This window comes from Dysidea avara, chromosome 6 (assembly GCF_963678975.1).
Source record: "Dysidea avara chromosome 6, odDysAvar1.4, whole genome shotgun sequence".
NCBI classification, from domain to species: Eukaryota; Metazoa; Porifera; class Demospongiae; order Dictyoceratida; family Dysideidae; genus Dysidea; species Dysidea avara.
Genome location: NC_089277.1, coordinates 37,354,079 through 37,373,504, shown reverse-complemented (window position 1 = coordinate 37,373,504; position 19,426 = coordinate 37,354,079). Strand labels below are relative to the sequence as shown.

General features: G+C 44.6%; 2 protein-coding genes across 2 annotated transcripts; both read right to left on the bottom strand.

The window, feature by feature from the left end:
- Positions 1-3,121: 3,121 nt before the first annotated feature.
- LOC136259457 (uncharacterized) lies at positions 3,122-6,061 on the bottom strand. The gene is made up of 2 exons (XM_066052941.1): positions 5,984-6,061; positions 3,122-5,917 (listed from the first exon to the last, which is right to left on the bottom strand). The coding sequence occupies exons 1-2, from the start codon at positions 6,059-6,061 to the stop codon at positions 3,122-3,124; spliced, it is 2,874 nt and encodes a 957-aa protein (XP_065909013.1).
- Positions 6,062-11,505: 5,444 nt separating this feature from the next.
- LOC136259456 (uncharacterized) lies at positions 11,506-12,174 on the bottom strand. The gene has a single exon (XM_066052940.1). The coding sequence runs from the start codon at positions 12,172-12,174 to the stop codon at positions 11,506-11,508; it is 669 nt and encodes a 222-aa protein (XP_065909012.1).
- Between the last annotated feature and the right edge of the window lie 7,252 nt (positions 12,175-19,426).

Here is a 19,426-nt window from a genome sequence, read left to right as displayed (position 1 = left end):
TGACCATGAAACACAAGCTACACATTGATTATGACCAACATGGCATTGTAACTCTGATTTACAATCAAAATTGTCATCGCCCACTTTTTTATTTTATTTTTTATTTTACGACTTTCTGCTTATTATTACTTTTTTTTTGTTTTTTTTAAAAAACTTTTTAATTCACTATTTCTTTTTTAAAACTTTTACTAAAGATTTTATCTACTCAATGTCACATTGGAACTGGATAGCTAGGACTGGTGTGTTGGACAAACCATGGAATAGGCTTGCACCCGAACTTCCAGGTAAAATTAGCCCATCACCACAGGGTAATTCAAGGCATTCTAAAATAAAATCTGCTGGCTCGGTGCCATTGGGAAACAATATGGGCCAGAGCGGGGAAGAGAGCCACTGGGGGACAATGAGGATGCCTTTAGCTCCTGATGCTTGAGTATGTCCAATTACCATAGGGATCAAATTGACAGGTGGAAACAACCAGTTGTTGTGCGTACTCCAGTTGCAAGTAAATGCATCTACAGCTTCAGAACCTGGGGCCAAAAAGTTCATGTTAAATCTCTCCATGCAGTTGAGCATTTTTTGGGCTAGCAAATCTATCGACACTGTGTGGACACCAAATCTCATATAGCCATGCAAACATGGATGGGTTAAGCATGTAATCATCATAAGTCTACAATACGGCTGAAATAATCAGCCAATTCATTCTGCCTTCTGAGAATCCATTCAGGCTCCAGTGTGATTTTATTACTGACACACAGAGAAAATATGTCCAAAGCTTCAGCTTGCAAAGCATGTTTGGGACTGCCATGTTGGACAATTCGAACTACGTTCTGGTTTTCTGTAAACCACCGGACTCGCTCATTTGCAAGTTTCTTTTGGAATGACTTTAAAACTAGATTTACTGCACACAGCTCTCGCCATGTGGAACTCTGGGCTGCTTCTTCAGCAGACCACTGCCCATTGGCAACTAGACTACAATGCTCCACTGCATATCCTCCAAAGCCTGTAAAACTAGCATCTGAATAAACCAACCGGAGTGCTGATGGTTTGGGCCATATATTTTGACCATTAAACTGAGGAATTCTTTCAACCCAAAAATCTATCTCTTTCAGGGCCTCCTTAGTCAGACTAAGCATTTGGTACCATGAGGTTCTATTATTGAGCACAGCATATAAGCCGCGGGTCATTATTCTGGAAACCGAGCCCAGGGATAGTGGCATAGATATTATTGTGCCTGCAACACTGGCTATTTGCCTTTCACTGACCAACTTGGAATTTTTTATCTCTTGTAGTTTATACTTTAGTTTACTTAATTTGCTATCTGGAACTGAGAACTCACCCTTAGACAAGTCAATAACAAATCCAAGCCATTCAATACTGTGGGAGGGGTCCAATTGACTTTTTTCTACATTGATAACAAAGCCAGCATTCTCCAAATCGCTTTTAACTAAGACACTTTCACTTATAGCTCTATCTTTACCACATACAGCCACAATACCATCATCAAGGTAAATAATGACCTTCAGTCCTCTACCTCTCCATAAACTAATAAGTGGCCTCAGTAACTTAGTAAATAAGTAGCAAGCACTGGAAAGCCCAAAAAGCAGTACTGTAAACATGCAGAAGCTTCCCCTCCACTGAAAGCCTAGGAAATTGTAACACTTAGGATTTTAGATTGACACGAGGCATATCATTAAAAAACGTGACAGTACATACAATATGGACATGTGTACAACTGTGTGTGCATCTATGATTATCATTGTTCATGTTCTAATTACATAGTTCCTACACCTCCCCCCAAGCATTTGTGAGGGGCACAATGCTGACGATAATTAAGGCCAGTTTGGATCTTCTATAAGTCTTTTGGGTGCCTGGTGGGTGCGAGTTGAATGTCGTGGACTTGAACAGACTTCTGCTGAGGTACTTTGCTGTGGAAAGGTTTGCTGTGGTTGTTCAGGGGGTGCTGGTGTTGTTGATGGGAGCAAGGATGTTGCAGTTCTGCATCGTAGGAACCGGCGGTTTCTTGTCAGGATTCTGCCATTTGAGTCTTGATAAAATAGCGGCGGTGAGGACCAATGTCAACAACAGTTCCGTAAATGTCCCACATTTTCGTTTGTGGATGTTGCAGTGCAACGCGTGAGCCTATTCCAATGTCTGGTAGTGTGTGGGCATGGAGATTGTAATATGCTTGTGTTTGCTCCAATGAATTTGTAGCCTGTGTTTCTGCTTCCATGACTGCTTTTTGCCAACATGGTAGAAAAGAGCGGTGATGAGCTGGGAGTGAGTCTTGCACTGGTGTACCAAATAGTTTTTGAGCAGGTGATAATCCATCCTTGTGAGATGGGGTGTTTCGGTACTGTAAGAGTGCACGGCAAAGCGCATCTTCATTGAGAGAACGTTTATTCCAGGAAGTGGCAATGAGTTTTTTCATAGATTTTACCATGGCTTCGACTTTGCCGTTGCTTTGTGGGTAATATGGTGACGACACTTTATGGATAAAGCCCCACTGTCTGGAGAAGTCGTGAAAGCATTTTGAAGTGAATTGTGGCCCGCCATCTGACCACAGTATATCTGGCACAGCAGTGCAACAAAAGCATTGTCTCAGTACTCTAACAAGGTGGGAGCTGGTAGTGTTGTGGCCCATTGGGATTATGTCAGGCCAATCTGTAAAGCAATCAGCAACGATGAGGTAGTCCTGACCACCATAGCAACAAAAGTCTGCACAGATCTCTTGGAATGGTCTACTTGGCTTGTCTTTGCACACAAGAGGTTCTCGAGGATTGGAGGGAAGGAGATCTTGACACTTTTTACATGAAGTGAGCATGTTGTCGATGTCATTGTCCATTCCTGGCCAATAAACCGTAAGGCGCGCCCGTTGTTTAGTGCGTACAGTGCCCTGGTGCGATTCATGAAGATGCGACAGTGTGGTGTGACGCATAGAAGGTGGTATCAGTAGACGGCATCCGTAAACTATCAAATTGTCATCAATGGAAAGGTGCTCACGTGCATTCCAGTAGGGTCTACATGACTGTGGAAGCTGGCCGCAGTGATCTGGGAAGCCGTTGAGTATTATATTGTACAGCTGTTGGTATTCTGGATCCTGAGAAGCATGGTAGCGGACGTCTTACAATTTCAAGCTTTCGTGGGCGTCAGTGGTGATAGCTCTCAACTCTGTAATAGATAAGGCTGGTTCATTAGGCGAGTCATGCTCTGCAAGGGCATCACTATTGTGAGGATTAGATACAGGATTGCGGGATAGAGCATCAGGGCCATCATTAACACTTCCCTTAATCCACTTTGCCGTAAAGTTATAAGACATCAGGCGAGACTTCAATCGTTGAAGGCGTGGGTTCTCAATTTCATCTAAGCGGCGGCTGTTCAGAATAGGGACAAGAGGGTTGTGATCAGTCAAGAGGCAAAAATGCTGGAGGCCGGAAAGGAATAGTTTGCACTTTTGGATGGCCCATGCGACAGCTAGCATCTCCAGTTCAATAACAGCATATCTAGATTCTGTGTCGGTGAGGAATCGGGACCCAGCCTGTATGAGGGTCCACTTGTTATTGGATTGCTGTTGGAGGATGAATCCAAGACCCTGTCTACTGGCATCAGTGCTGAGACGGGTGGGATGATTGAGATTGAAGAATGACAAGACCGGTGGCTTGGTGAGTGACGCCTTGGCTTTTGTGAAGGCTTCATCATGATCGCTAGACCAGAGAAAATCGTTTTTAGTACTCAAAAGTGGTCTTAGTGGTGTCAGGAGTGCGGCTATGGCGTCAGTGCTTGAGGACAATTGGTTTACTAAGCCAAAAAAGGAGCGAAGGTCAGTTCTGGTGTTTGGCTTTGGATATTGCAAAATAGCCGTAGTAATCGTTGTGTCCACTTGATATCCATCAGAAGATAACCGAAAGCCAGCAAAAGTGACTGCTGGTTGAAAGAACTGACATTTATCCAGGTTAAGGGCAATATTCTTCTCTACGCACCGCTGTAAAAACTGTCGCACATGAGCAGCATGGTCTGAAGTATTATTGTCATAAATAACAATGTCATCAACTATGCGACGAAAGCCTTGTAAACCAGCAAAAGCTTCTGCCATTCTGCGGTCATAATGTTCAGAAATCGATGATAAGCCATACGGGGCCCTGAGATATTTGAAACGACCTTGAGGGGTTATGAACGTGGTTAAGAGTTGACTGGACTCATCTAGTGGACACTGGTGGTATCCTTTCAGTGCATCTAGTACAGTGAATATTTTTGCATCTGTTGCTGCTATATCGGCCACAGCTTGAGCAGGTGTGGACGATTGATAGCGTTCTCTACGCACGAACTTGTTGAGGTGAGATAAGTCTACACACATCCTGATGCGATCGCTGTTCTTCTTAGGGGTGACCACGATTGGTGCACACCACTCTGTGACCGTAGTGACTGGAGCAATGACCTTTTGTGACAACAGTAAGTCCAACTCATCTTTCAATTTGTCGCGGTAAGCGAATGGGATTGAACGTGGTGTCTTAATGCAAAAGGGTTTTGCATCTTGCATGAGGCTAATGTGAAATTGCTCACCATCCATGGTTCTTATCTGGTCATCAAAGATGGATGGGAATTCTGTGATTAGTGTTTGCGACTGTGGTTGACTTGACTGTGGAAGGAAGGTTGTAGCATGTACATTCAGCTGTGGGCGAAGCTCTACATTACTAGGGCGTGGGTAACAGTCTGGTAGTATCCCTAAGTCCTTGGAAGCTCTCCATAAAAGTATAGTACCAGTGATATTTAGATAGACGTGCACATTGCTAGTGCATTGTCTCTTGCCGAGTGTGAAAGTGACAGGTAAGTATCCAAGGGGATACATCTTATGGCCATTTGCAGTGTGGGGGACGACATCCGAGGGGATGAGGTTATGAACATGATCGTTAAGAAGAGTTAACAGTGGTGGGCCAGCAGCTGAGATATCTGCTCCTGAGTCTGGCAGAACGTTTGTCGAGCAAGAACCATTCAGTGAAGTGAGGTGAATAGGAATGGTCGGAGCTGGGTCATTGGTGGCTACCTGTTTGATGGTGGATAACGTAGACGGTTGCGTCTCAAAGCCTGTGTTTGTGCATACCTGAATTTGCCTTGTTGATGGCGGGAGGCTAGGGTGAGATGGTGGCTGAACTTGTTTAGAGTGGCAAACACTGAGACGTGCATAGTGGCCAACCTTCTGACAGTTGTGGCACGTGGAAGAGTAAGCTGGGCAGCGACTGCGGCCTCCTTGGTGCGGCTTGCCTCCACATCCTGGACCATCGGGACTGGTGGGCTGAAGGCCAGCTCTCTTGTGGTATGGTCCTTGTTTTCGTAAGGTAAGGATGGTGTCTGATTGTGGCTGAGAAATTGCAGAGCGTTGCTTCTTTGCAGCTTCTTCTGCTCTACATGTCGTGATGGCAGTATCTAATGTAAGATCTTGTCGCTGGAGCAAGTGTTCAACCGTGTCACCCTCTAGGATACCTCCGATGATCTGGTCCCGGATATTCTTTGCTGTGCATGCGGGTGAGCAAAAGCTGCAAGTCTTAACTAATTCACGAAGAGCCACTAGGTAGTCATCGAAGGTTTCACCACGCTGTTGGATCCGTTTCCGAAAGTTGCGACGCTCGACTGATTCGTTGATGTGGGCGTCAACGTATCGTTTAATAGCGGCGATAATAGCTTGCGTGTCTTTACGCTGGTCTGTAGTTAGCCCGAGATTATCGACGATACTAAGTGTCTCACGTGAGAAGCACAGTATTAATGCGTGCACTTGTGTTTCAGCTGACTCCTCACCTAGTCCGGATAGACTAACATATGAGCTCCATTGGGTCTTCCAAGCAACGAAGTCGGCGCCTCTGTCCACTTGGAGGTCGAGCTTCGGGAGATCGCTAAGTCTGAAGGTGTATGGCATCTCAGTGGAATGCTGCGGAGAGGAAATTCCCGAAACACAGTCTAATACAATGGGTTCACCTTAGCGGGTGCCTCTAACCGGCACCAGGGAATCAATCAGCTGGTTACAATAGAGTCGTAGCTGCTCGCGGCGCCATGTAAGATTGACACGAGGCATATCATTAAAAAACGTGACAGTACATACAATATGGACATGTGTACAACTGTGTGTGCATCTATGATTATCATTGTTCATGTTCTAATTACATAGTTCCTACAGATGTCTGCATGGTGGTAACCGGATTTGAGGTCAAATTTAAACAAACATTCATTCTTGTCAAACATAAGGGCGGCTACCCGCAAATCTTCATATTTAAAGGTCAGATTTTTAAAGATATCTCAAGTTCAATACCAGACGCAACTTTCCTGTGGCATTGGATACAACAGAGAGAGGGCTACAAACATGTAGCTGCTCATCTACCCTGATTACACAACGGTTCTTTTTTAAACTGCCTATTGCTTCATCCACAAAACTCTGGTGGGACTGCACCGAGTGATGATTATGCTGGGTGTGAGGAGGGGGTAAAAACTTTAAGGGCAAGCGATAGCCACTTTTAATACATTCAAGTATATGGTATGGTGCATGTAATACATTCCTCCAAAAAGGTAAACTTTCTTTAAGGCGGCCCTGTACATCTATTATTTGCATTGGCCCTTGGCTCTCTAGTTCCCAAAATTGTGCTGTTTCTACATTGTCATGCAGGCATGCTCTTACCAGCCTTTGCATGCTCATGAAGTTTACCATTATAATTAACACATTCCTTTGACACAGTCTGCTCAACAGCTTCTACCTCATTAACACATGCTCTACATGAAATGACCTTATCAGATGCACACTCAGCAGTTTTCACAACACTGACAATTCGGCTGACCATGGGTCAAGCTGACATACCTCAGCACTGCTTACCACAGGCTAGGAAAAAGGAAATGGTTTTCTTGGTACAGAGCAAAACTTCACTATATGGCCATATCCACCACACTGGAAACAGGCCCAAACACCTTCGGCTTTTATGGCCTCTGAGGCATCACAGCCGGTGGGGGAGGCCCCTATTGGTCTTGCCTGTCACCACAGTAGCCACCACTTGGCCCTGGGAAATCGTACCAGGAAGGATCCTGGTACTGGAGGCGTCTTCTCTTGTTATTATTCCCACCTCCACCTCTGGATCGTTTGCTGGCTCCTTTTTCTGTGTCTTTCTTAGCATCCTTCTCAGCACGAGATTTGGCCAGATCAATCTTCTTTCATCTTCAGGGCCAGACGCTAATGGATCCTCCTGATAATGGGCCACAGTGCCCCAGCCAAAATTAGATCGACCAGCGATCTTATATGCTTCTGCCTAGTAGCCAATTGCTTCAAACTTTCTTCTAGGCTTTTTCTTCAGCGATTCCCTTTCCTCCAGTGCAGACAACTTCATTTCTGCCAATTCTGTACAGGCGGAGCTGATTGCTTCTTCTATGCCCCAGTTGAATTTGTACTGATGCTCGTGCCCTTTTTTGTGGAACTGGTAGCTAGTGTTCCCAATCATTCTGGCTATATCTTATGACGCCTTCTCTTGGGAGGAATTCACTCAACAGAACCAAAAGTATCACTATGACAAGACTAGTAAGGAATCTCCTATAGTGTGTGCAGATCTAGTAATGATGAAGGTTGAACCCAAGTTCCGTTTGGACTGCACTTACAAAGGACCTTATCGAGTGTTAGATGTCACCTCTACTAATGCCATCATACAAAAGGTTAATGATCCTGATTCTGAGAAACTGAATGTCTCTTTACAGAGGTTGTCCAAGTGTGACAGACAGTTATCTGAAGAAGTACCATGGATGGGTCATGGTAGATCCAGGAGGAGACAAATCAGGAAGACAGCTAGACCTAACTTTACAGAGCAACAGTCTACAAATGTCGTAGTCACCAGAAGAGGACGAGTGATCCGCCCACTATTATGTTTCTAGACACGATCAGGAAGGATCTTAAATCAACAAACAAAGCACGCCATACATGTACAAGTTCCATGATACAACAACACGCATGCGTACACACACTCATGATCATCGATTACAATCAGATATAAATACCATATTGATAATTACAAATCAAGTAGAAATCACAATTACAATTATAACTATAAGTTCAGTAGATACACAACATCTCCCCCCCACTAAATCTGATGCACCCCTTGACTGTCAACATAATCTTTGAAGCATGGTGGAGGTCTTCTCTGTCTTGTGGGATATCTGGGAGACTCTGTTGACTCAGTTCCAGCATCTGTGACCTCGTGACCTTGCGAGTCTGCATCAGCAACAGGTTCAGACTGTTCATCAGCTTGAGCTGCAGTGTCAGATTGTCCAGTAGTGGGAGGCCGTAAGGCAGAGTTATTCCCAGGCATGACATCCAATTCACTGTCAGGCATGACATCCAATTCACTGTCAGCATTCTGTTGTAAGTGGTTTCGGTGAACACCTTCACCACTGGCTTCTAACAAGTGGTCTACATGCCTACGCCATACCCTCCCCCCTTGGACCCGAACTCTATAGGATACTGGCCCTGTCTGGTCTACTACGGTACCCGGTATCCACCTTGCCCCATTGTAGAAATCTCGTGTCATAATATGCTGCCCAGCAGCAAACTGGCGTAACCGCCGGTGAGTATCTACAGTAGCTTTCCGGTGTAGTTGCTTAGCTTGCACCCTTGAGCCTATATTAGGGTGGAGAAGATCAAGACGCGTGCGTATAGTACGGCCCAAAAATAAGGAACTAGGCGATGCACCAGTAACAGCATGTGGGGTAATACGATACTGTAACAAAAACTTCATCAAACCTTGCTCAACTGGAACTCCCTGACTCAACCCTGCCTTGAGAGATTGTTTCATGGTTTGGACCATTCTCTCAACAGCACCATTGGAGGCAGGGTGGTATGGAGCACACCGGATATGTTTGACACCATTTAACTTCAAAAACAAGGAAAATTCTTCGGCTACAAATTGGGGGCCATTGTCTGAAACAAGTTGTTGCGGTAAGCCATATCTAGCAAAGATTTCTCGAAGGACATTAACAGTTTTGGTAGCGGTAGTAGTGGACATAATGCACACTTCTGGCCACTTAGAATGCGCATCCACTACTAATAAAAACATCTTACCGGCAAAAGGGCCAGCAAAATCTACATGTACCCTATCCCATGGAACTGTGGGCCAAGCCCAAGGATGCAATGGTGCCTTAACAGGCGCATGCTTCACTGACTGACAAGCAGAGCAACTCTTCACTAGCTCCTCAAAGTCCTTATCTACTCCTGGCCACCAAAAGTGGCTTCGAGCCAGTGCCTTCATGCGCACTACACCTTGGTGGCCTTGATGAAGATCCTCCATAATCCGCTGACGAAGCGCTAGTGGTACAACTACACGTACCCCACACAAGAGTGTGTTACCTTCAATAGACAACTCCAAGCGTCGATTCCAGTAAGGTTTGAAAGGCTCCTTAATGGTATTTGGCCACCTCGTCCTAGTGTAATACAAGACTTTGCTGAGAACAACATCCTTTCGTGTAGCAACTTCCAACTCTGCGGATGTCACTGGCAACGCATCAATTTGTGCAATATTAAAGTTTGCAGCATCTGGTAAGTAGCCCACGGCAGTAGAATCGTTGAGCGGTAGCCTTGAAAGGCCATCAGCATTGCCATGTGTACTGGTAGGCTTAAATTTGAGTTTGTAAGAGTACCCGGCTAGTAATAATGCCCAGCGTTGCAACCGAGCAGCAGCCAGAGATGGAATAGAGTCTTTGGGCCCCAGTATGGTGGTAAGCGGCTTGTGGTCAGTCACCAGAGTAAACTCCCTGCCATAAACATATTGATGGAACTTCTTTACCCCAAATATAAGGGAGAGGGCTTCCTTCTCTACTTGAGCGTAATTACGCTCACTGGAAGTGAGGGTGCGTGACGCAAAAGCAATGGGATGCTCTGAGCCATCTGGGAAGACATGGGACAATACAGCTCCAACACCATAAGCAGAAGCATCCCCAGCTAGGCACAGCGGCAGGTCAGGGTCGTAATGCACTAACACTGGTGCCACTACCAGACGGTTCTTGGCCTTGTTAAATGTAGTGGTACAATCCTTAGTCCATCTCCACGGTTGTTTTGCCTGTAGAAGAACATGCAGCGGTCGCAACAGTGATGCCAGGTTCGGAATAAATTTAGCATAGTAATTCAACAACCCTAGAAAAGAGCGAAGTTCTTGTACATTTCTAGGTATAGGTGCTTCTTGAATAGCCTTAACCTTACTCTTGGTAGTGTGCACCCCCTTAGCATCAATGCTATGTCCTAAATACTCCACAGAAGTTTTGTAAAAACAACATTTCTCTCTCTTTAGTCGGACTCCATGCTCTTGCAATCGGCACAACACCTCTTCTAAGTTCTTAGTGTGCTCGGATTCTGTACGACCAGTAACTAAAATGTCATCTAAATAACAAATAACTTGTGGCATACCCTGTAAGATGGTTTCCATTGTCTTTTGGAATACTGCCGGTGCCGAGGCTACACCAAAAGGAAGCCGCGTGTATCTAAAAAGACCCTTAGTGGTATTGATGGTTACTAATTTACTAGATGTTTCATCCAACAACATTTGTTGATAAGCGGCTGTCAAGTCAAGCTTGGTAAACACCTTACCCCCCGTTAGGCATGTAAACAAGTCATTAGGCCTGGGCAAGGGATACTTGTCCACCTGCAGCGAGGGGTTGATGGTTACTTTATAGTCGCCACAAATGCGTACTGCCCCATCACTCTTTGGCACTGGCACAATTGGGGCTGCCCAATCACTATAATCGACCTTCTGCAGGATTCCTTGCTCAACTAGACGGTCCAGTTCCCCCTCTACCTGCTCTCTAATTGCAAAAGGAAGGGGACGAGGGCGACAAAAGCGGGGAGTGGTACCTGGTAGCAAGTGAAGTGTGGCCTTGAAGTGTTTCAATGTGCCCAACCCCTCTTGAAAAACCTCAGGGTACTTTCCCATTAACCTATCTACATTGGAATCAATTCCCGATACTGACTTGATATTAGCCCAATCTAGAGGTATGGAACGCAAGCAGTCTCGGCCTAGTAAGGTAGGACCCGTGCCCTCTACAACATACAATTTATGTGTACCCTTATATTTACCATACCTCACCACTACCGACGTCTCTCCCAAAACTGCCATTTTCTCTGCCGTATAGGTACGGAGACACAGTGAAGGTTGCTCCAGGGTTAACTCTGCAAATCTGGCCTCCCAACTTTCTTGAGACATCACTGACACCGCTGCTCCAGTATCAATCTCCATGGGGATCAGTTGCCCATTGATTTCCACTACTACTTGGTAGGGTGGTGTCGTCCTTGAGGTTAGGTTAAATATCACATCTTCTTCAAGGTCTGTGACATCTTCTTCCGGTTTACTTGTAGTTTGTTCCACCCAATGGTTCTTGGTTACTGGCACTTTACTTTGTGGTTGGCTTCGACATACTCTTGCTAAATGTCCAACTTTCTTACAGTGATGACAAACTGAGTCTTTGTGGACACAATTGTGTGCCAGGTGATCACTTCTACCACATCTATAGCAACTCCTCCGTGTTACTGGCTCCTTGTGTCCTGGGGTACCTGCTGACCCGATCAATTTCCTCCTCTCCTTGCATCTGAGCAACTGTATTGGGTCCCCTGCTACCACTGTGTGCTACTGTTAATTCAGTAGTTTCGCTGTTGTCCTGAAGCACTTGTGCATTTCTGTGAGCTGCTTCCATTCCTTGTGCTAGCTCCAGTGCACGTTTGAGATCAAGGTTATCTTCCGTCAATAGTCGTTTCTGAATGGTCTCGCTGATCAAACCACAGACGAAGCGGTCACGCAACGCTTCGTCAAGATGATCCTTAAATTTGCAATGAGTGGCCAATCTTCTAAGCTCCGCTAAGTATTGCATGACAGATTCTTCGCGACGTTGGTTTCTTCTGTGAAACGTAAATCTCTCGGCGATCACCAAGGGCTTGGGTTCGTAATGATCTTTTAACAAGTCTGCTAGCGTCTTAAACGATTTGCTCCTTGGAGACTCCGGTGCAACAAGCGTCCTTAAAAGACTGTACGTCTTCGCTCCCAACAGACTAAGAAAAACTGGTACTTGTTTATCTTCTTTGATCCCGTTTGCTTCGAAATAAAGTTCTACTCGTTCTAGATACGCCGAGAACTCCTCAGATTCCGGCTGGAATATGTCAATTTTCCCAAAAGAAGCCATTAATCTTTGTTATATCCCGTCCTCGTCGCCAGTATTATGTTTCTAGACACGATCAGGAAGGATCTTAAATCAACAAACAAAGCACGCCATACATGTACAAGTTCCATGATACAACAACACGCATGCGTACACACACTCATGATCATCGATTACAATCAGATATAAATACCATATTGATAATTACAAATCAAGTAGAAATCACAATTACAATTATAACTATAAGTTCAGTAGATACACAACACCCACCAGCACAATTTAATGAAGTGGCCTCTCTCAATGGATCAGCCAAAAAAGGAGGAGGGAAGTGTGGAGTCCGGACGTCGGTATCCAAGAATATCCGCAAGTGTGGATCACGTGAAGGGCATGCATGGGCGGTCTTAGAGAAGACTCGTGAGAGTGGCAGCTTCAAACTGAACTTAGTCTCTATGTTCAATAGATTACTGTATTTTAAGTTATATTAAGCCATTCAATTAAGTCATTGTTGGTACGCGCAGCAGGTGGTGGCAGTCACGGGGAGCGCCTTACAATTAATGCATCTATCAATGTATTGCCCCACCACCCCCCCTCGGGCGTAAGTGGGGCTTTACAAGGGGAATTGACACGAAACTGCTGCCCCACTATGGGGCATTTGACGATCGTTCAGTAAGCATGGATTGAATCCTGGCTCACTAGACGTTCACAATGTGTAGTTTTGGATGGTGAAACCTCAAACCCTGTACCTGTTTTGTCAGGAGTCGCTCAAGGAACTGTCCTGGGTCCCCTGATGTTTTTACTGTATATAAACGACATAGCAAATGATATTGATTCTCCTCTTCGGATGTTCGCAGATGATTGTCTACTTTACAGAATAATCAATAGCAGAGAAGACACCATCCAGCTCCAACAAGATCTGATCAAGTTATCTGAATGGGCTAACACCTGGCAACTGAACTTTAATGTCATCAAATGTGCTGTAGTGCAATGCACAAGGAATACTTCACCCATCACACATAATTACATACTGAACGGCCATATATTAGAAACATCTGAGCAACACTCTTATCTGGGCATCTTAATTAACAAGTCATTATCCTGGTCTTCACACATATCTACCATAGCAGCAAAGGCGACAAAGACCCTTAACTTTTTGAAACGTAACCTTAGTAGTTGCTCACAAAGAGTTAAGAAATCTGCATACATCACAATGGTGAGGCCACAAATGGAATATGCATCAGCTGTGTGGGATCCATACTACAATTCACAAATTCAGCAATTAGAGAAGGTACAACGTCGTGCAGCCAGATGGATTTATAATGACTATAGTAGATTTAGCTCAGTTTCAGCAATGTTAAATGAATTATCCCTGCCATCTCTTGAGACTCGTCGCAAGATATCTAGATTACAAGTCCTGCACAAGGCACTCCATCACCAGCTTGCCATCTGCATGCCATCATATTACCTACCACCAACGAGAGAAACTAGATCATACCATCCATTGCATCTCATAATTCCATCATCATCCACCAGATCATATCAGAGCAGCTACTTCTCAAGAACTGTCAAAGAATGGAACACCTTGCCTGTTAACATCATTGAAACGTCTGATCCAGATTCGTTCACATCACTTTTACAATCATATTACCACACTAGTACTAGCTTGTAATTAGTCGAACAATTGGTTTACTGTATGTTAAGTTAGAACTGTTTTTTTTTTTTCCTGAGCATACCAGCAGGGCTGACTGCTCAGTACAAATAAATAAATAAATAAAGCACCCAAATATTTTTTTGTTGTAACTTCCTTCGCTATGTCAAATCCCGCGTTGCAACTGGGGCCAGCGGTGGGGATTTGACACGATAAGTTTGTCCTACTATGGGGCATTTGACATTCGGCTGTGTCAAATCCCCACTATAGCCCCATATATGCCCGAGGGGGCCGGTAGTGGGGCAATACATTGATAGGTGCATAATTGGAATCGACTAAACTGTACAATATAATCGCGTGGGTTAGTTGCGTTTCCTGTCACGTGCATTGGAAGTAGGACAGTCTCTAGCGCAGCCATTTCAACTGTATGGCAGCACCACGGAAACATGTAAGTGTGCACACTATTAACTGTCATCATCGTAGTTAAGAAATTATCGTAGTTTTCCTAGGGATATGTAATAATGTTAAGGTAAGTATACGGATGGGGGGAGTTGACTGATGAGTCTCGTCCGCTGCGACAAGCGATTGGCGCAGGGGAGAAGGATACAACTTCACGTCACGCGTACTAACAATACTATACTCACGTGATCTTACAACCATATGTATTCAATCTAGTGCCTAACATACAATACCTATACAGTGGAACCTGTGTTACGGTCACCTGGATTAAGCGGTCACCTCTGCATAACGGCCATGGACAGGAGGTCCCAAATATTTTCCCATACAAATGTATGCATTGTTGTCTGCATTAAGCGGTCACCTGTCTAACGCGTATACCGGCCAACCAAGAATTCGCCTATGAATCACTGTATACATAACTTTCTCCTTCATATAGCGGTCGCTACCTTTTATGGTGGCTTGTTAAGCCAACTGTCTGGCACCACGGCACCGCTTCAATTAATGCACAATTATCGCCTTTCAATGAATACTATATAATCTATCAGGCTTCATTGCTTAAACGTATTCAATAGCTATAACCAACATTCATAACAAGCTCACTTTGTCCTTTCTGTACTAAAAATATTACTGCATTGCGGTTGGCGCGAGCCTCTTAATAATAATCACTCATTTATAACGGCCATAGCCACTCAAATGCTGCTGACCACCTTATACAGGTTTTCTCTATAACAGCCACCTGTATATAAAGGCCAGATATATTTGGTCCCAAGGTGACCATTATAGACAGGTTCCACTGTATAATGTTTCAGTTATACGTCTCTACAGTAAGTAAGGGGGTTTCCGGACAGCTGTGCATTCTGGACACTTCGTTTATAATCCGCTACTGAAGGATGGAATGGAAACCAATCAGGCTATGGTTTGAGTACCTAAGTACCCCACTCGTGCACTATAAAATACCAAAGTTTTATCTCAATTGCTTCAAGGATTGAGATTTGTCACGATTTGCTTGCGCATGTAGAATATTTTTGTTTTAAAAAACTTTCTATACGCATGTTAACAGTAGATTGAGGGCATTGTTCGTAATTCTAAGCGATCATATGCACCACAAATTGTCAATCACACTATACAGTGAACGGATATATGGTTTAGAGATAGTACAACTGGATTTCAAGCCCATTACCTGCGTCGTGTCAACTTGAATGCACAATCAACACAACCAGCAGCCCGGAGAAGCCTGCAGCAAAGATCCACCGGGCCACATTGCTGAAGTATGCTGTTTCTGTGTTCAGGTAAGGGCTGGTACAGATTTCCAGGCAGTAGATCAAACGCCGCATCTTTGAAAGCGTTGCAAGTCAACTGCAAGGTTCGGAGCAGTGCTGATAACTTCTGTTGCTAAAAAATCACTGCCACAAACAAACTAACCAGCCAAACTGAATGCTATCAGTCTCTGCTGGGCCATGGTACTCAGTGGAGTGCAGCAATTCACAGGTATGCCTACTTTTACTGGTATCCGGAAACCCCAGCCACATAAATTTTTTTTGCATTCTCAAATTGCAAATTTAGACCGTTCTTTCTCTTAGCACCCTACACTTTACCACTCACAATTTATACCACTGATAGCCTATTTCATTGGCTACAATTCGGCACCAAGCATGTTAGAATCCATTCTTCTCTCAAGGAGAAATAAACAGTTTTCTAATACATGTACAAACTTTGTCCGGAAACGGCCACCCCTACCTTAGCTAGTGCGATCATAGCTAGTGTCAAGAAGTTATGTGTCAACCCTCCCACCCAGGTACCCCCTACATTTTCTCCGACATCTAGCCTCTCATTTAGCTGCCACGTATAAGCAGTACCACAGGTGTAACGGCACATGGAGGAATTTATTAGAGTTACTAACTGGCATGTTAAGAATGGTACTCGGAATGGTAGCTATTAATAGTCAGATAGTTCTGTATTGGATTAATAGCCAGAAAACATTGAAGCCATATGTAAGTCATAGGGTTGCTGAGATTCACTCTGTTTCCAATAGGTGGAAGTACTGTCCGTCTGCAGAAAATCCAGCAGATCTCCTGACCAGAGGGATAACCTTTCAACAGCTCAGCTCATCCACCATGTGGCTACAGGGACCACCATGGTTGTCATCTCAACAACGTTGGCCAGTCTGGGACTCTACAGGAATGCTCCTATCACAATCAGAAATTGACTTAGAAGAAGCAGATCAAAGCTCGCACACCGAACAAGATGAAAGCGACCCATCAGTTACCCTCCTGAATATCATAGACATCAAGAGGTACAGTAGCTTAAAGAGATTGCTTGCAGTAACTGCCTATGTGTTGCGCTTTGTCAACAATACAAGACATCTCCTAACTGTCAGCACAAGGTATCTAACCCCAGCAGAGATGTCTACGGCAAACCTGAAGGTCCTTGAAGCTGTTCAACATGCAGAATTTCCCAGAGAGATCTCTAACTTGACTTCAAAATCTCGACGGCTCCCACTGGTAAGACAGCTCAGGCTATTCTTGGATCAGAACCAGCTGATTAGATGTGGTAGGCGCATCCACAATGCCCCACTTTCAGAGCTCACAAGGTTTCCCTACTTGCTGCCATCTAAACACCATTACACAAACCTTGTGATCATGCAACCACACATAACACAACGTCACGGTGGCGTGAACTCCACCCTGACGGTTATCTGGCAGCAGTACTGCATACCATCAGGAAGACAGCGCATCCGCTCACTGTTCCGGAAGTGTGTAATCTGCAGAAAGGTTTCATGCAGACCATATTCAGCGCCAGACCTTCCACCACTTGTGAAATGCCGAGTCAATATGTCTAATCCGTTCGAAGTCACCGAAGTGGATTTCACTGGTGCGCTGTACGTCCGGAGGAGTGAAGGTGAATGCATGGCCTACATTTGCCTCTTCACCTGCGCTGTTTCCAGAGCAATCCATCTGGAAATAGTTGTTGATCTAACTGTTGCGTGTTTCTTACAGGCATTCCGTCGCTTCGCCAGCAGAAGATCCCTGCCAAAATTAATGCTCTCTGACAATGCTTCCACATACTTGGCGGCAGCCGAGGAGCTCAAGAGCCTATTATCATCTGAGGAACTAGCTGAGAGTCTTTCAAGGAGAGGTGTTGATTGGCGTTTTATCCCCAAACGTGCCCCCTGGTTTGGGGGATTTTGGGAAAGACTCGTTGGGGTCACGAAGTCAGTTCTGAAGAAGATATTGGGCCGCAGTCATGTCACATTGGACAGTCTCCAGACCATAGTGGTGGAGGTAGAAGCTGTGCTGAACAACCGTCCGCTAACCCATGTTTCTGCTGATGTCAATGACATAGACCCCATAACACCATCCCACCTCCTATATGGCCGACCCATTATCTCCCTGTCTTATCAGAGAGTAGAAGATGATGAGATAGATGACCCAACATACGGTGATGATGTAGACATTAGGAAGAGGACTAAGGCTCAAGCACTGCTCTTCAAGCATTTTTGGACCAGATGGCAGAAGGAATATCTGACCTCGCTTCGAGAATTCCATCGCTCAACAGGCAATAACACACAGACGATAGGAGTTGGTGATGTTGTCCTCATCCACGATGATGCTCCCCGGATTCAGTGGAGACTAGGTGTTGTTGAATATCTTAACAAGGGCAATGATGGATTTGCTCGTTCTGCAAATGTCAGGACATCCACTGGTCAGACAAATCGACCAATAACTAAGCTCTATCCTCTTGAGGTCACAGCAGCAGAGTTGCCACGATCAACACGTCAGGATAATGTTCAAAACAAACAGCCCACTGTGGAAGAGATGTCAAGACCAGTTCATTGAGCAGCAGTGAAGGGACGCCAGAGGGTGCAGCAATGGACTGGTGCTCTTTGTGTCCCCCCGGAGGATGTCTTAGATTGACTGACACTTAATACTGTTACTATTATTAGCTATTGTAATTACTGCACATGTGTGACTCTAATATATTAGGTTGGTATTAGGCGCGAACACGTGTTGTAGCTTGTAGTTTCGTCTCCTCTATCTGGGGCCAGAATCGGTCGTTCTACCCTATCAAACCACTATACATCACAGTGGGTTGATTCTTCATTGCAGACCCGTCAAGCACCATTGTAGCAAAAATTGAACTACAGCGAATCACCTTTCGAGTGAGTGTATTTTGTAGAGCATGTCACCCAATAACCCAAAAAGTACTGGACAACATTCTAGGTATTCCTGCCCATTTTAATGAATATGAGCCAAAATCCATCAAAATTTCTGACATGGCTATATCCCAAACAGAAGGTATTTGGTCGCAACTGCACCCACCATTTAAAACTAGATCATTGGTAGGCTCCATCCCGTAAGTAACAAGTTAATCAAAAGGGGGTCGATTTTTTCATCGCCAACCCTATCTAAGGGCATAAAATCATAGCCAATTTGTAACCCCCAAGTACGGGATGGCACACGGAGTGGCGTGCCCAATGCTTCTGTAGAAACACTTCTTGTCTGATGAATCTTAAGAATTTGGCACCTTTGCCAGCCTTTAGAAATCGTGCTCAAGTGTTCTGGGTGTTCTGAGGAAGATTATAAACCCAGTTCTTGTTATTTGCTGATCTTGAATACACCGTCACTACGCAGTAGTACTCTGGATTGCGAGACTTTTCAAATGGGCCAAAATAAGAAATGGCCATATACTAAGGTGAGTGGCAAATTTTGTTGCCTTCTACTGCTTCACTGAATTAGTCTACGAGGAGTACGGGTTTTGCTTAAACAGTGGTGTAAGACCTGTAGTTTTGCATGAGGATTTAGTCAGTGCGTCTCTACTCTGTTTTTGTCTTTCACAAGGCAGTATCATTTCACTAAAATCGCGTACGTTATCACCTTGAATAAGACAAGAACTCACGATAGTGCACTGACTACATCCTCATGCTAAACTACAGGTTTTAAAGTACAGTTTAAGCGAAATGTACTCCTTTTAGACTAATCCAGTGAGGCAGTAGAGGTCGATAAAATTTGCCAGTGAACACCCAGAATGCTTGAGCAAGGCTGGCAAATTTGCCAAATTCTTAAGATTCACCAGACGAGGACTGTTTCTTCATATTGGGTGAGCCACTCTGTGCGCCATCCTGTACCTGGGGTTATAAATCTATGATCAAATACAGTAAAAGCTCCATGAGTT